This window comes from Anopheles merus, chromosome 2R (assembly GCF_017562075.2).
Source record: "Anopheles merus strain MAF chromosome 2R, AmerM5.1, whole genome shotgun sequence".
In the NCBI taxonomy this organism is placed as follows: Eukaryota; Metazoa; Arthropoda; class Insecta; order Diptera; family Culicidae; genus Anopheles; species Anopheles merus.
Genome location: NC_054082.1, coordinates 40,470,442 through 40,487,965, shown reverse-complemented (window position 1 = coordinate 40,487,965; position 17,524 = coordinate 40,470,442). Strand labels below are relative to the sequence as shown.

Below are 17,524 nucleotides of genomic sequence, written 5' to 3'. Positions count from 1 at the left end.
AGCAACTGTCTGGCTGGCTGGCAACTGGTAAGGTCGATAGAATTATGCTCTGCTTTCGAGGAAGTATCTGTGAATCATTTTCCTCCCCTGTTGTGTTCGATACCACAAAACCAATAGAAGTCAGGAGATACTTCTCTGAAAAATTCGATTGAAAATGGTACTTCCCTAGTGGGTGTTGTATTGTTTCTACACCATTCCATAAAGCATTCGTTCCCTTTAACAAGCTTTTCCTTCGTTCGCCTCTGATATTTTGCTATCTGTGTATGTGTGTATGTTCACATCTAAAACAAATCCGTTCCGATCACCTACCGAACAAAAGAAACATTTTCGAAACTCTTTTTCTCTCCTCTTTGTTTTTTTTTCTTTGTGCCGTTCGCCGTAGTAAGCGGCATCGTTCGGTTTCAATGTGCAGAGCTTGCTTCTTGCAGGATGCAATTCCTTTCCGGTGTTGCAGTGTGCACGATAACACGAAGCACTGGAAGCAGGAAAACTCCAAACAACGGAAGTGTGGAAATTGTCGCCACTCGTTTCATGGAAGCTTGCCATCCACACCTTTCCACCCTGCCATTTACGTTCCGTAGCTGGATAGCTGCTTCAGGGCACGTTGTCGATGGGGAGTGAAACAACAACAACAACTTTAATAGTTAAACTTCCACTCGAAGGACTTTTGATTGTGCTTTTGTTTGAAAAAAAAAAGCTTCAATCTTGTGGAAGTGGAGTAGAAAATGCGATGGACAGAGGGGGGGAAGTTTCTTCGAGACACTCGTTTTTTTTCTTGTTCGCAGACACTATAAGATTCGAGTTGTGGTAGGTCAGTGTTTCTTCGTTTTTAGAATGGCTCCTTTTTGGACAAGATTTTAATAGGATATGCATCTAATTTGGAATCCAGAAAGCTGGTTTGAATATTTCAACACAATCAAAAACAGCGAATTAATGGAGCAAACCAGACACAAAGTCTTGCTAAAATTCCATTACCAGCAGCACGGTAGAAAATGCACTCTCTCTCGCTTTACCCCATTTTACCCGTTCAATTATCATTTTTTTTGCACCGGTTACCGGTTACTATCCAGATGCACACTCCGGGAAAAGTGTGCACAAATGCCAAACGCTTCCCATGACTTCGTTTGACTTGCAGCAAGCTCGCTGCTTCTTGCTTGCGAACCAGAAGCGAAAATCACCTTTTATCGGCAAACGAGGAAAAAAAGGAACAAGGAAAATGGCAAAAGAAAAAGAAAAACAAGGTGTCCGCGCACGAACATGAACGTGGAAACGCTGCAAACATGGCGAACAACAACGCGCGAGCACTGTCGGTACAGCTACCACCAACAGAAGGCAAGGATGCTGTCGTGTGCTTCTTCCGGAATAATGATCTTTTGGCCCCGTGTTAGGTTCCGTCTGGTCGTTTACTCCGGTCGCTCTTTACGTCATCAGGCCAGACAGAAAGGGAACAGCGCGATAAAGAAAGCGTGTACCAGCATTATCCTTGCAATAGGAAACGAATTCATTGTGGGTGAAATTACGAAAGAAGAACGCGCGCTGCTGCACGGTGGGGCAGCGAGCCGGCCGGAAAGAACCGGCAGGAGGTTAAGCTGCGTCGAACTTTGCCAGACGTCTGGCAAAGCTTGGAAGATGAATGCGAGACGATGGGAAGAAATTCCTTCGAGCATTGCACAAACAAGCACACACACATACACTCCCACAATACCATTGCATCTGTGTGCTTGCGTTTGCTATCCTTCCTCTACTTGGCGCTGTTATCACGCGACTCAGCTACGATGCACCGAATGGCATCATTTGATCACAAGTTTTGCCCGGCGTCGCTGTAATCGATTTCGGTCAACGGCAAAGGCACCGAGGAACTTCACTACCAGACATGCATGCGCTTCGTTCGGCATTTCGGGCAATGCACCGTGCTCTAATACTTATGCTCCTCTTCCACACCCACTCGAAAGGACATTCTTCGTCTGGCACGGAGAAGGATGCAACTCGGTTTGGCTTTGTTGAAAAATTCGTTTAAATAGGGCGGAGATGTAGGAGCTTTTGGACAAAAGGGAGAATTGCAAAATGAGAGTCTCTGGACCATCCAGAAAAAGGTGTATAGTTCTTCAAAAATATTGGAAAAATGTTTAGGCTTCCTATCGCTGGAAACGTTTTGTTGAATTCTAAGTAGATAGACAAACGAACGAGCAAACACAGGTTTATATGTAAGATGCATCCAGCAATAATTGGACGCTGGATAAAACAACACTCTCCTCCATTCGTGCGCAGTAAATCGTGCTTCTTTAATTATCCCTTCAAAGCAACCAGCCGGCGGGTAATTATGAAACCTTCGCTAAACTGCAATCGATCGTTCTAATCGTTAGCGTCATTTGTCTTTTTCAATGTAGCTTGCATGAAAGAAAAAAGCTTGGGGAAGTACAGTAGTCTGTTGGTGGAGCTATAAACGGCCAGTATTAGGAGGTTACTTGGAGTACGATGTGAGGGAGGTGTGTGTGTGTCTGTGTGTTTGGCTTTTAACACGAACCCATTGAAACGATTGATGGACGTATTAAATAGATACATTGCTGCTCAATGTTGTGGTTTTTCGTGTAACTATTTTTATCAGTGGTGTTCGGTCAGTAGGACCTATTTCTTGAAACAATTGTTAATTACACGACTGTTTTTCGCTTTATGGTCCTACTGACACATAAATAAATGTATGCTGCCAAAACAAAATATATTTAAGGTAGTCATTTTCCTTGGGCAACCAGTTCAGAATAGTATCTTATAATATAAAATGTTGGAATTTCTACCAAAAAATGGATAGGACAAAGTTGGTAAAAATCGGGAGTGTATTCCGATCCGATTCCGAAAATTACGGATCCGACTCCAGAATGTACATCTTTTCAGCATTATTCGGAGTCGTCCAGGGTCCTTCAGAGTCGTCCGGAGTCCTTCGTAGTCGTCCGGAGTCGCCCGGTGTGGGAGTCGTCCGGTGTCGGAGTCGTCCGGAATAGCCCGAAATCGTAGTCGTCTGAATTCGGCCAGAGTCGTTCGTAGTCGCCCGGAGTCGTCCAAAGTTGTCCAGAAAAAAATGAAATGACTGATCACAAGCACATTTGGGGGATCAAAGCACTCCTACTCCAGACGACTCCGGACTATCTGAACGACTCTGGATGACACTGACTCCGGGTGGAACTAGTGATTCCCATTTTACTGGAGTCGGAATCGGATCGAAGTCGTGGGTGCACTCCAGAGAGCACATCACTAAATCCAGTATTCAATACTAGTATCAGAAACAATTATTGAAAAAGTTTGTCCCATTTTGTGTACCAGGGGTCTCCAAAATACAATTCGCGAGTCAAATACGGTCTCGCAGAGACTGTAAATTGATCCGTACATACATATTACACTCTTCACATACATTTGCTATATATATATATATATATATATATATATATATATATATATATATATATATATATATATATATATATGTTTAATATACACGTTAGTTTAACAATCTACAACTTTTGTTGTCTTGGATAAATTAATTGATTTGACATACGTGTTTGCATTTGCATAACAAAGAGTTGAGCGTAAAACTTCTAAGCCTCGATACATGTTGGAACAAAAAGGTTAACTAACTCTGATATAGTTCATTTAAGAGGCTTTAATGTGTCACTAAAAACGTTTTTGATCTGACAAAGTCAATTGAGCTTATCCAGAGTTAATGAGCATAACAATGCCAAAGATTGGAAAAGTTACGAAAAACTTCGGAGTAATAATTAGGGAAGTTAATCCCACTTGAAGCTGACACTACCAATCATCCACTGCAGAAAAATACAATTTTTTTGTATTACTTTTCGTATATACTTCTTTGACAGCATGCAGTAAATTCTCGGATTTGGATGTCCGGATAGAGCAATGTAGGAATATATTCATCTTTTAAAGTGAAGAACTAACAATCGACCATCCCTCACAATCTGTAAACATAGTTATGTGTGAAAATAAAAGTATTTATATGTTCCGCACGCATTGCTATCCGACACTTACAGCATTGCAATATTAAACCATTTATGCTCTTCCCTTAACCCATACCACCTCCTTCCTGCCCCACCGTTGCTGTCGGTGTGTGCTGATTTTAAATGAAGGCCTAGAATTTAATTCAATTATTTGCTCCCATTCCGATGCGGTCGGCCAGTGCCGTTGCGACATGTTTTCGCAGCATAGCCCGACAATCTGGAGACCATGTTTGGTGATTGAACTCGCCGAGGGAACAAACATCCCTACATAACAATAAAATCATGGTGTCCAATGAGCTGTAGCTGGGAAATGGGGAGAATGGGGTTACAGCGCCACAACATTATGCCGACGCGTTAAGGACAATGCACATGTACGCCGCCCCGTGCACTGGTGAAATGAATGTTAATAATCACCAGCTTCGAGATGTGTCAGTAGGGCTTCTCTCGTGTTCGATGTGCATTATGTCACGAACTTTGTGCGTTCATGTGTATGCGTGTGTGTTTCTTATTTTTACCATCACATCGCATCTCCGCCGCGGTGGGAATGCACATGATGATGCACCCGATGTAACGCAACCCTCTCCCCGGTCGGTCTGCGTTTACGATGATAGATTGATAAATGGATAAAACAAAACTTTCCCTTCGCTAGCACAAAAGCGAACGGCAGCCACACATTTTCTTTGCGATGCACCAACCAAGTGAGTTAATTATTATGCATGTTCAGCGCCGCCACACCGCTGCTTGTGCGTGCCGCAGTAGCTGAGAAAATGTTGCGTTGCACGCATTCATGCACAAAATTAAACACAACAAACAACACACACACACACGTTTGCTTCCAGCTCGGTCTCCTGCTGATACTGTTGCTGGTGCAGCTTACTGCTCTGCACCCGATGCTGCGATCGAAACAAACAAAATCAGCCCGAAAAGATGCACAGAGGCGGCAGCGGCACGACCCAGTTTAACGGGCTTAACTCGGGCATTCGGGCGCGCTACTGTGTGTGAACTGTAATCTGTATGTTAATGCAGCTTCCTTGTCCTCAACACGGTGGGTGGTTCTGATCTCCTCCCCTTGTTAGCCCTCGGGCAAAGTCACTACCAACGATGAAACGGCGGGACGTTATGCGTGTAGCTCCCGGCAGCAAGGGAAAGCAAAACGCATCACAGATAAACACACCGGGTCCCCCACGGCCTCCCCCTAGGATTGATCGAGGGGAAACGGGAATGTAGAGCAAACGTACCTGTAACAAAATCTGCACGAGAAATGGAACCAGTGCAAGTGCATTTTAAAATGTATGCACACAGATTGTATGTTGTTGGTTTTTTTTACATTCATCCCTATCCATTTCATTATCTCGCCTTTGTGCTGGTGAGTTTTCCGTTTAAAATTAATTTGCATTTTCTGCATAACACTATCTGCTGACATGTATTGTGGTTTGTGCAGCTCACACACATGCACAATTGAGAGTTTATTCTATCCCAAAACTAGAACACCGACAGCTCTAAACATTTGACCACAAATGTATGAACTTTTTCTTTGTTGGTGAAAAATGGGTTCACAGAAACACCTTTAATGTTTCACCTTTTTCTGACTCTCTCTCGGTGGTAAGACACGATGCGTTTATGTGTATTGCAGTGTCACTCCCAAGGTACAACACAGCTTTATGAGATTAATATGAAAAGTTCCAAATGAAAAGCACATTACGAGTCTGGCGTGTGTGCGATGCGGTGCAAGCCTGGCACGCCACGCATATATCTAGGTTTCGCCTTTTGTGTTGCAGCATTATTGGTGCAGCGTAATGCAATTTGCAATCAGCGGGGCACGCCGGCAAGGAAGAAGCTTGGATCTGTGGGCACGGGCCACGGTGGCGAACAGTTTTCATCTCCACGTGGGGTTCGTGGGGCGCATTACCCACGGACGCGCACACATTCTCGGGAACTCTTCCTGCACGCCGGCTAATGAGCAAAAGTAATTAAAACCCGGGTTGCGCGCGTCTTGGTGTGGCACAGCATTTCATCAGAACGGCGTAATCAGCTGTGTCTGATTTTATCATTTTATGTAATGTTTATTAGCACATGGTGGGGGGGCTTACGGCGATCATGGTGCACTCCGTGGAGCGGAGGGTGCTGTCTGAGGGTAGCGAAAAGTGCAATGCACCACGAGCTAATGCTAAATGTATTTTGGAAGTGTAATAAAGGCAGGGATCTTTCTTTTATTTCATGTTATAATACACCAATACACCCTCTACGGTCATAATTCACCAAAGCCAGACTGAGTTCTGGCGTGTCAATGGACAAGATGTAAGGGAGTCGAACTACGTCCGGTATACTAAAAGTTATCGCATCTATGCAAAGACATAATTTTCACTAATGCAATGATATAATTTCATCGTCCAGAAATAGATTTGCAATATTTCAATTTTTAAAATACGATGTTATGGGATGTAATTTTTGAATTTCTCACAATTGGTGAATTGTTATAGATCGCATTATGCACAGCTTCTGTCTGATAACTTCTTAGATTGGAGTCGAGTGGCTCTCAAGAAGACTGGACCCGGTTTGATTTTTATGTCATGATTTCCTATGTGTGCAGGCATAATTGCATAGATCAGGATTTTTGGGTGCAATAGTGTATAGTTAAGTAATTTCTGGAGTATTAAAGTCGTAGCTAAGTTTTTGAACGACTATCGACGTGTTCAAATGTGTGATACGTTGAATTTTACAAATTTATATGTTTCAACGTTTCCAGCAAGTACGTCTGGAATTAGGTAACATGGAGGACAAAGCTTTACAAAGAAGTATATTAAATACTACAAATTAACGTGCCAAACCTTAGCTCTCTACAATGAAAATTATCTCTCTACAAAAATAGATAAATAACAACGATATACATATTAAGGCCACGCGTATGTATTTAGACCAAAACTTAGGATAAGCATAATGATAGGCCGTGTATAGAACATCTGTGCTACGTTTCTAACCTAACTTCTTCAAAAGATTTAAAAGCCAGATTCAAAAACAGTTCTATAAAATAAAAGTCTACTGTCCGGCTACGTATTATACAAAAGCGGCATAAAAATAGAGAAGACACAACCGAAATCCACAGCCATAAAAGCTTGACCCAGTAAAATCTTTAATTTTTTAACACTTAAAAACACTTTCGAAATGCTGGCACGATTCCAAAACGACACAACAATATTGCCTTACACCAATGCCACCATCCATAACTTGACGACCAAGCTTTAAAGTAACACTGAACGCTTTAAATGTATCCGCGTATCTAGTGTCGCACAAATTTGGCGGAAAAGAAAAACGCGATCCGCTTTTAATCAGTGGCCTGGCTCCGTTTTTCTCACTATCGTCCACTTGCTCACTATTTCACTGGCTCTAAAAAAGTCACTGGAGAAAAAAAAGTACTCCAGCACTCGGTGGCCATAGTTTCCATAGGTTTGCAATAGTTGGCAGGAGCGCATCTGTCCGTTTCAGTGGAAAATGTGTAGAGTTGAATCATCAATCTTCGTCGCCAGTAACGTGTTGAAAATCAGCTCTGCCGCCTCCCAGCCTTGCCGCCTCTCTTCTGTCCGCACTCAAGTGCACCAAAAACAACGGCCACAAAAAGCACCCTTTTTCAGCGACGAAAGCGCATCCTTTTACTGGATCGGTGTGTGTGCGCGGACGGATTGTGTGCTGTTGTTCTCGATTGACCGCAAACCGGCGCTTGCTGGGTAGAAAAACTGCCGCCGCCATGGTGGAGCGCTTTGCCACGGTGCCAGGAAAAACGGCGATAGTTTCCACCATAGATTCTGCGGGGGAAAGGCAGGATATGAGAGGGGATGTGGTAAGTGGTGGTCCGTTTTGTGCAACTGCATTTGGAAATTGCATTTCAAATGGATCCCAATCACGCACACCAAATTGATAGCCTCGCTTTCGAGTAGGGAAAACCAACCCAAACCGCACATGGCACGAAACAGGAGTGGGGGCCGATCGAGGAACAGTGGCCGAGAGGGCAAAGGGAATTGATAGGGAAAAGGTTAAATCAAATCTCCTTTACGTGACATCAATACGGGGGCGAAGTTTTGCACTATGATTTATGGTGCACCGGGGACAGCTTATTGTGTGCGCGGTGTGCATCGGCGCTAGCACTATTGTGCATTGGTTGCCGTACTGAGGATTGGCCATGGATTTACATAAAAGGGAGTCGAGTTCAATACACATCCAGAGCGTTGGGTGAAATTGATGAAAGATTGTATAGAATGGTTGAACTGAAGTTGATTGAGCAATTATTCTTTCTTCGCCAAAATATTACCAACAAAGTTTACATTTTTTTTAAATGTTATTACTTTCTGTAATTTTTACGCTAATTTTAACATTCATGTTTCAATTTTACCTTTTATTTCATCTACAGCTCACAGAGGACGTCGCACGAAAGAAAAGCGAGTACCAGAAGCATTTAGACTACTACAAGCTCCTGCGAGGCCGATTCGAGGAACATATCAAGTGTAAGTCAACACGTTACTGTCCACACGCGTAAAAGCAGGTCACACTGTCCGGCACTATCCTCGACAACTTGTTCGTGTCACAGCACTCCCTTCCTTCTCCAAACACACCCACCCAAAGAACAACAAGCCCAACAACACTATTTGTTTATTGTTAAAGTTGACTCCCGTCCGTTTTGCCCGATCTCTGCTTTTACAGCCGGCCGGTCCGGGCGTAAGCTGGACGACGTCATCGACAAGTACCAGAAGGCCTGCCGGAAGCTGCACCAAGCGCACAACGAGTACGTCCTGCTCATAACCGAGGCGGTCGAGGTGGAGAAGGACTTCCGAACGATACTGCTGCCCGGTCTGCTCGAGCACCAGCAATCGCTGCAGGAAGGTTTTATTCAAGCGTGGTAAGTAATGGTTGCCCTTTGGGGCCTAGCAGTGGTGGTGGTGGTCCATTAACTGCAGACGAACACGTTGCCCCGGTTCGGGTTCGGAATTAGTCAGCAAATTATGCGCTGTTCGAGCCCGAAACCCGATGGCTATGAGCATGCCGCACACGATAACGTTACGCTGCTGGAATATGGCCGGAGAGTAATTTTGGATTGGGATTGCCGAGAATTAATTTGATTAACATCCGGTCAAGTCAGTGCTGGAACTCGCAAGAAAAGGGGGAAGAGGAGAGGCTGTTCCGCCGGTTGGTGTGGTATTATCCCTGTCATGTTCCTGCTTCCTGCCATTTCCAGCGAAGAGAGCGCTCCTCTATCCACCGATAGAGTAAAATCATTCAAGCAATCTAATTTATGCAAGTCATTCTGGCCACGGTAGTCCTTCGTCCTGTTGTTCTTGTCTTGTAAATGCTTCACCGGCGATGATGCATTTGAATAATGGTTTTAACAGCGAATGCGGCATGTTGGAGCATGATTTATCCGTTTATAAATAGGTATCGACGAAAGCGGTTATCGTTAATGTGGGCTGATTTATCATTCATCTTTGCGCTAGTTAACTGAACAGTCGATCTGAAGAGGAATTTTTCATTGTATTTTTTTTACCCTCAAAATTGAAGGTCAATTTCGCTTTAAACTACATATTTTCCCATTTTTCAACAAAGCACCAATTTCTGGAAACAAACTCTAAACCGCCCCAAATTCGCCCCTTTTTTCAGGAGCAACCTGCTGCAGGAGATTGCGAACCTGAGCGACATGACGTCGGACAAGTTCGTCGACATACAGCGCCGGATCGAGTCGAGCATAGCGGGCATCAACTCGACGGAAGAGTACCGCGAGTTTACGGAAAAGCACAAAACCTCCCCAACTCCCCCCGTCATATTCCAGTTCGACGAGAGTCTGGTCGAGGATAGCCTGGGCAAGCTGCAGGCGAACACGCTGACCGTGGACAACCTTACCGTCGACTGGCTGCGCGGCCGGCAGACGGAGCTCGAGGGTACGATCAAAGATCTGCAGGACCGACAGAGCAAGCTGTGCGGCGAACCGAACGGAACGAACGGCGCAACGGGCAGCAGCCCGGCCGCCGTCAGCCCAGCCAGTACACCCGGCACCAAGCCATCCACGCCGATCCTGAACGGTTCCAGCACCAGCAACGGTGTTCATCAGGGGAAAGATCCGGCCACCAACAAGTAAGGCAATGGTGTGATGGGGGGTGTAGGATTATGGCAGCAGAGCAATAACGTTTTCATTTATTTCGCTGCTAGATCTTCCAAGGAACTGAACACGCTGCGCTGCCAAGAGCGGCAAACGCTCAAGCTGGTCGACATGATCCGTTCGGCGCTGAATGAGGTTGGCTGCGAGGAGCTGCCGTCCGGCTGTGATGACCTTTCCGTAGAGCATCTAATCGAGAACAAAAAGTCTGTCAGTCAAGATCTATCGGTAAGTGGCAATGTTAGGTCAATGCGTGTTTCTGTGTGTGTGTGTGTGTGTGTGTGTGTGTGTGTGTGTGCAGGCCGAACCCGAACGGTCGTGGTATTTTGGTTGTGAGAATGACACGTTTTCCAGTAGATCGCATCACTCGTCATATTTTCTGTTTCATCATAATGCATAATTTTGAAATGGTGATGGGTTTTATTTTTTTCCCTCCCGTTGTCCCCCGGTTGTGATCAGTATTTTTTTGGGTTTTTGTTTTCGGGACTAACGTAAAGTCATGTTTCTACCGTTCTGTTATCAATCCCAACAACACCCGCCCCCTCTACACATCTCTTTGGTCTTTATCATATCCTCTTGGTGCTTGTTGATGCCTATCTCACCTAACATCATTTCATATGGGCAATACGTTTAGGTCGACTCACTGCAGCAGCAGCATACTTCCACCGCCATGGGTCTGTTCTCGTTGCGCACTGGTGGTGGTGGTGGTAGTAGTAGTGGTGGTATGATGTCCATGCTGATGGATCAACTAAGGCGCAAGTCGGGACCGCCGACGGTTTCGGGATCCAGCTCGGCCGGCAAGACGCCGCGATCGGGCCCCACGCCGGTGCAGACACCGAAGCCAGGACACCGAGGAGCAACGTCCACGGTAACTACTAACGCCGACAGTGAGTCGGTCTGCTCGTTCGTTGTGTGTCGTGAGCGTGTGCAAGTTGCTTCGGGTGATGCGCTTCCGCCGTCCGCTTCCGATCCGACCATCCGGCCAGCCGAGACGGCCGATGGGGCGACGTACGCGGAACTCCTGCCCGCCCGGAACGATTCCGACCAGCGACTGTCGAACGTTTACGTGGACATGGAGGCGTGTCTGTTGCACGAGCTCGATGTGGAACAATCGTTCCAGTATACTAACCTTAGTAGCTGCGGTCCGCGCCAGCAGCCGCTGATCGCATCCGCAGCGGACGAAAGCTTTGGCGCATCCTGCGAACTGCCTAACCCAACTAACACGGACCACCAGCGCCACGCGCTGCAGTACAGACGCTTGCGCACTCATGCTAGCAGCGAGGACAGTGAGGTGCACCTGCTGAACCGGCAATACCCATGCCAGGCCGCCGATGAGCCCGGTGCTGGCGAAGATGATGACGAGGATGATGATGGGGCAGCGAGCTGCACAAACGCCGATGAGCTGAACGATTCCAAGAACAATCTGCTGCGGGAGGAGAGCTTCGATGAAAACCAGCGGCACCAGCTGTCGAATTGTTCGGCCTGGCGACGAAAATCCACGGAAGAGGGAGAAACGGATGGGAAGTATCTTACGATGCGGAAAGAGGTAGCGATACCGGCGCCGGAAGCGATTCCTTCCCAGGAAGCTCAGTGGAAGTCGTCGATCGAGCGACACCTGGACCACATCGATGCACTGAACCAGAAGCTAGACGAGCACCAGCGACTGGCGGCCCGGCTGTCCGAAGAGTACGAATACATTCGGGTGCAAACGCTCACCCGTCCTGTGGTGGCGCCACAGCCCCAGAAGCCCCTTCCCGGCGCAACCAAACCACCGACGCAGACGTTCGAGAAGGCAAACAGCTTCCGGGAGAAGATCCGGCGCCGCATCAAGGGAACGAAGCAGGACAGTGACCGACAAGCCGATCGTTCGGTGTCACCCGACAACCCGGACCAACCCGAAAGCTTCTCGGGACGGCTAAGAAGCCGCATTACAGCCCACCACAGCCAGCGACAGTTTCGGCTGATGAAGGACACGGACTCGGCCAGCCCATCCACCGACCGCTCGATTGCGGAGCGGCTTCCGCCCGGCAGCTCTGCCGCCGGTCGCAAAAAGAAGAAACGCAAAGCATCGAAAGCGAACCGGGCCGCCCGGCAGCAGCTTAGTCGCGGCGGACCGGATGGCCACCAGCCGGAACGGCACCAACCGTTGCACCCCCAGCAGGCCTTCTCGGAAGATGAACTGCTAGCCGAAGAGCAGCCGGCACTGTCGCCGGAACATAGTGGCGGTCCGCGTGCTACTGCCGCCAGCGGGCTGGGAACGTCCTTCTCGCAAACGGTGCGTGCCACTTGGCGCGAACTGATCCACTCCACCAACAAGGTAAAGGATTCGTCCATGAATCTCGCCCTCCGGTCGGACCGGCCCGAGGAGAAGCTGGACCTGATCGCGGCCGATCCGGACCGGCAGGGTTTGCTCTCCATTCGGTTCACCTTTTCCGATGGAGGGCGCAAGCACCAGCTGGTGGATGGTATGATGACGTCGGATATGCACACCACCGCCGATTACTGTGTTCCACTGCTTGTAGCCCGAAGCGAAGACACCCAACTGCCGGCCGGCTCCCCGGACGGAGATCAGCGCCCGGAGACGCCGGTCTTCGCCCAGCGGGCAAGCAAAGCGGGCCCCAGTTTAAAGAGCAACCTTCGGGACAAGCTGACCAAGCTGGTGCACAAGAAAACTGCCAGCGGCGGCTCGGTGCAGTCGGGGGGCCGTTCGGTGGGGACTGCGCAAGAAGTTTGCCGCACCTGCTCCAAACGGATCGTGCAGCGTTCGGGCAGCGATGGCGGCGGTGGCATGCATGCCAGCCGTACGGTGCTGGATTTTAGGAAAGAGTTTCCCGACATTGACATCTGCGAGGGTGGCCACGATCACCTGGATGGGGCCACTTCGGAGATGATCAATCTCGAGTACGAAGACATTGATGTGCTAACGATCAAGCCCCACAAACTAATCGATCCCTCCGCCGAGGGTGGCATCTGTGTGAGTGTGAGTATATTGCCGAGGCCGTGTGGCTGGTTGTGCATGGGAATGTTTTGCAGCTTTGCGTGTGTGTTTTTTAATAACTTTTGTCATTTGCAGTTGTTTGTTTGTTTGGTTGCTTTTAATTACTTTCATCGCATGTGTGTAGTTCGTTCTGTTCGTTATGTTGAGAGAATATTTTCTTACGTGGAATAACTTTTGTTTTTTACTGATTACTAACACATTTCTTTCATTTTAGATAGTAAAACTTTGTTAATAATTAAGTTATCTTGCAATTTTTCTTCGTATGTAAAACACATTGCCATTACCGGTGGATAGAACGCAGAATTCTTTACCCTTTTCTTAGCCAATCATCTCGTCAAAAGACGGCTTGTCTTTGACCCAAATAGTTGCACAGGATCACACACACTTGCACACTTACTTTCCCTTGCCGGCGGCGACAGTAATACATCATCGCACGAGCGTAATTTGGTTCGATTGCACAATTTCATCCCTTCCGACAAAACGGCGAGTTGTGAAGTTACACAGAAACACCCTTCCTCACTGCTGCCATTATTCTCCCCCCCACCCCCACCCCCTTCTCCTTATCAACCCGGCAGCCATCGCACCGCCATCGAACTTATCCGGCGGTGACCTTTTCGTGGCGACGTAATCCCCCCCCCCTCCTCTTTATCCCGTTGACATTCACAAACCCAGCGCACCGCACCGCGTTTAGCCCTTTTTCTCCGATCGCGTCCCGGCTGTCTTTGAAGGGCAGGTTCAAACATTCTCAATCGACCGATCGACGCATTTAGAATCGGCAGTCTCGGCGTCGTCGGCGAAACAGCAGCGACCGGGCAGTAAATCAGACAAACATGTGCGCGCCGCATTTCAAACAAAAACGCGCCCCGTTAGTGTGTGTGTGTGTGTGTGTTTGTGGATAGGATTTTCCTATCCCGCAATGATTTAATTTTATTTTTAATATGTTTACTGTGGACTGTAGAAACCGAACAAAAAAGCAAGAAGAAGTATCACCAACGGCAGAGATTACTCTCGCAGAAACACACTCACACCGCAACAAGGGAGGAGGAAGAGCACCACAACGTGCCGATGGGTGGTGCTGCTGCTCATGAAACCACGTTTGATGGTGACGAGCCAGTGCTAGCAGCAGTAGTAACAGCACGACAGCAGCACGACACGATTAGCATGCCATCACAGTGTGCAAAACGTGTTTGATGCAATCCGTTTGAGACGCCGGATCGGGTGGGACAACATGCCGCCAGGCCACACGGGCTTGTGTGCGCAGAGGAGATTTGATGGCTTTTAGTTCGAGACGATCTCATGTTTTTATTACATTCGGGTGTGGAAAAGAGAATGGGGGGGTAGATGAGAGAATGTTTTAGCAAATTTTAGCAGATTTGGAAGTGATTTTTTTAAATGAAAATTTAGACTTTTGTCTGCTTTGTCTTACATCACATCATGTAAACTATATTTGAAATGGAAAATTCCTCATAATATCAAGCTGCACAAACCTACCCGACAACCCACACGCGCGCACACACACGGTGTACAGGGAATTTTCACGATCGTATGAAAATTCACGCTTTACAGTGAAGCGGCTTCACTCTTTCTCCTCATTCCTGTTCTTTAAAAACCCAGCAGCTTACAAATGCCAGCTCTCGTTCTCTCTCTTGCTCTCTCGCTCTCTCGATCTCTCGTTAGACGATCGTTTTTCACCACCGATCCAGAGCAAAGGCGAACAAGAAAAAGAAGTGCGAGCACGATCGTCCTCTCACCCCTCTTGGTTATGACCGCGGTGGTCAGTGAAAAATGAGCTACCATCACGAAAAGATGTACTTGGCTTGTGCGTCGTGTGAACGTGAAATGAAGTAGTAGTGCTACCTTTGGCTAGTTGGCGGGTTGTGTCCGGAATGGTTTAAAATGCTTTGGTTTTGTCATCGAATCGAAACCGAATGTTGTGGCTAAAAGTGTTTTCACAAATTGGACGTGATTGGCAGAAATCGTGTGCTCTAAACGCAATAACCGTTGCAGCTGAAGCTCGGTACAGTAATTTGTACCGAAAGTGTTAAACCGAAAAGCGTGTGCATGCATGTGTGAGGTGCAAATCTTCTAGATCAAACGGGAAAGTTCAAAACAAGTACAGTCCCGAGCAATGAGCAGTACCGAGATCAGCACGACCGCATCGACAACGTCCTCGTACGAAACCGATAGCGTCTATCACAACTTCTTGTTCCCGCCCCGGCCACCGGTGCGCAAGAAACGCATCCGTACGCTGCTGATGGTAAAAGAATGTTTTTTGGGGATCGCGAATTTGTACCCCACACTCCTCACACTCCTCCCATTATTCCGAAACCGATTCGATGGCTGAGTGGAATGAAAGCTCTCAAACTAGTGGTGGGAGCGAGAAGTCGGAGCTATCCGATTCCGATTCTGTGTTCCGAATCAATTCCGGAGCCGAATCCAAAATCGATTCCGGAATCGGCTACGGAGTTGGTTCCGAAATCCATTTCGCAATTGGATTCGGCTCTGGAATCAGAATCGGCTCCGGAATTAGAATCGGCTCCGGAATTAGAATCGGCTCCGGAATTAGAATCGGCTCCGGAATTAGAATCGGCTCCGGAATTAGAATCGGCTCCGGAATTAGAATCGGCTCCGGAATTAGAATCGATCTGGAAATGAGAATTGACACCAGAATTGGAATTAACGTCGGAATGAGAATCGGCTCCGGAATCAGAGTTGGCACCGGTATCAGAATCTTGCTCCGGAATCAGAATCGGCTTCGGAATCGGAATCGATCTGGGAATGAGAAATGACTCCAGAATGGCAATTAGATCCGGAATGAGAATCAGTTTGTGAATTCAAATAGGAAGATTCAAAAGTGAAATCAGTCCGGGATGTCCATGAGATTGGATTACGTACAAGAAGATTTTGATTCTTGCAATTATTAAGAAAATTACATATTGCGATTATCAATATGTATCATCATTATATCCAAACGTCTATCCTTTTGAGGATGCGGAAACCGACTCAGATTTCGAACCAATTCCGGAGCCGATTCCGGAATCGTTTCCGGAAACTGATTCAGGACCCACTGTCCGGAATTGATTCTAGAAAACTTGGGAGCTATGTGGAACCGATTCCGTCGAAAACTTCATTTTTCCCATCACTATCTCAAACACTCACCGAGCTGCCATCACACCGGACACTCTTGCTGTAGGAATTGTATGGGAAAAAACACACACTTTCCTTTACACATTGCTCCATCACTTTAAAAATCTATGCCTCGCTTTTCTTCTGTTTCCGTCCCCTCGTCCGAACGTGCTACGTCAACTGGCGTGTGAGGGGGTGGTACATATGCGTCATACAACCCGGTTGCTGCTAATACAGACACACGCCCCGCTTGCTTCGTCCTTGCGCCCGCGGAGACACTTATGTTGTGGTCTTTTTTGCATTTCTTTCATTTTTTCCCCCACAAACCGCAACCGACACCCGAAAACGGCCCCATTTTTTTCATTTTCCTCTGTCGCCGTGGCAACCCATGCTCCTTCACTTGGTATGCGATTTGTTCGGGGCCGGTGGGTGGCTGCCTGTAGAAGCTGGGCGAAGTTACTATGGCGTTGGTAAGCGTTTGCATTGGATAATTCGTTGCCGCTAGTTTCACTATCATGCTTTTGTGCGCTTGTGTGTGTACCTCGCACAGAAGCGAATGCCAAGAATTACGGCACGTAACACAGGCTCTCATTCATCTATTTAAACTCAATATTCCATGAAGAAACCATTTCAAAATGTTTAAAAAAATACTTTTAAAGTCATTCATACTAAAAGTTTTAAAGAAGATGCATTAAAAAAAGTTGGAAATATCCTTCAAATTAAGGAAAATGAAGAAACAGTATTTAAATATAGAACAAAGAAGTTGCCCAATGTCCTTGCCAACGGCACGGTCCTTACACTTTTCCAGCAACAACAACAACAACAACAACAACAAGGAAAAACGCTGCCAACATTCGATGGGACATTAAAGATTTAAATTCAATCAAGCATTGACCTAAATTCTGCATCTGTGCACGAGCGCACCATGTGCGAGACGACGTCGACGACGACGCATCGGTTTGTGTGTTTGGAAACGCACCGATACACAAAGACAATGGAGCAACCAACATCACTGCAGGAAAGAAAAATCAGCAGGTTGGGTGGGGGCCGGATGGGGGTGCAAAAACACAACATTTCTCTAACACGTTTTATGTCCTCGTTTTTGGAATAAACTACCTCGCATCAATCAATGACGTTTATGATTGGTTGATTATTGAGAGCCATTGCTGGTAGCAGTAGTATCGTGTTTGTTTGCTGCCAATTTGGCACCGCTTGCTACGATGCGATACTCACTAGCGGACATGAAACGCAGCGGGTCCC

At 47.0% G+C, this 17,524-nt stretch overlaps 1 protein-coding gene across 10 annotated transcripts in view; it reads left to right on the top strand.

Moving 5' to 3' along the window:
- LOC121588508 (tyrosine-protein kinase Fer-like) overlaps positions 1-17,524 on the top strand; it is a 43,624-nt gene that overhangs the window by 23,066 nt on the left and 3,034 nt on the right. For 5 of the 10 annotated variants that reach the window (XM_041906530.1, XM_041906531.1, XM_041906532.1 and 2 more), the window contains exons 4-8: positions 8,407-8,500; positions 8,697-8,892; positions 9,648-10,118; positions 10,194-10,368; positions 10,775-11,008. In XM_041906530.1, the coding sequence (XP_041762464.1) occupies positions 8,407-8,500; positions 8,697-8,892; positions 9,648-10,118; positions 10,194-10,368; positions 10,775-11,008 (1,170 nt within the window). The other 5 variants (XM_041906534.1, XM_041906536.1, XM_041906535.1 and 2 more) reach the window with 5 other exon arrangements.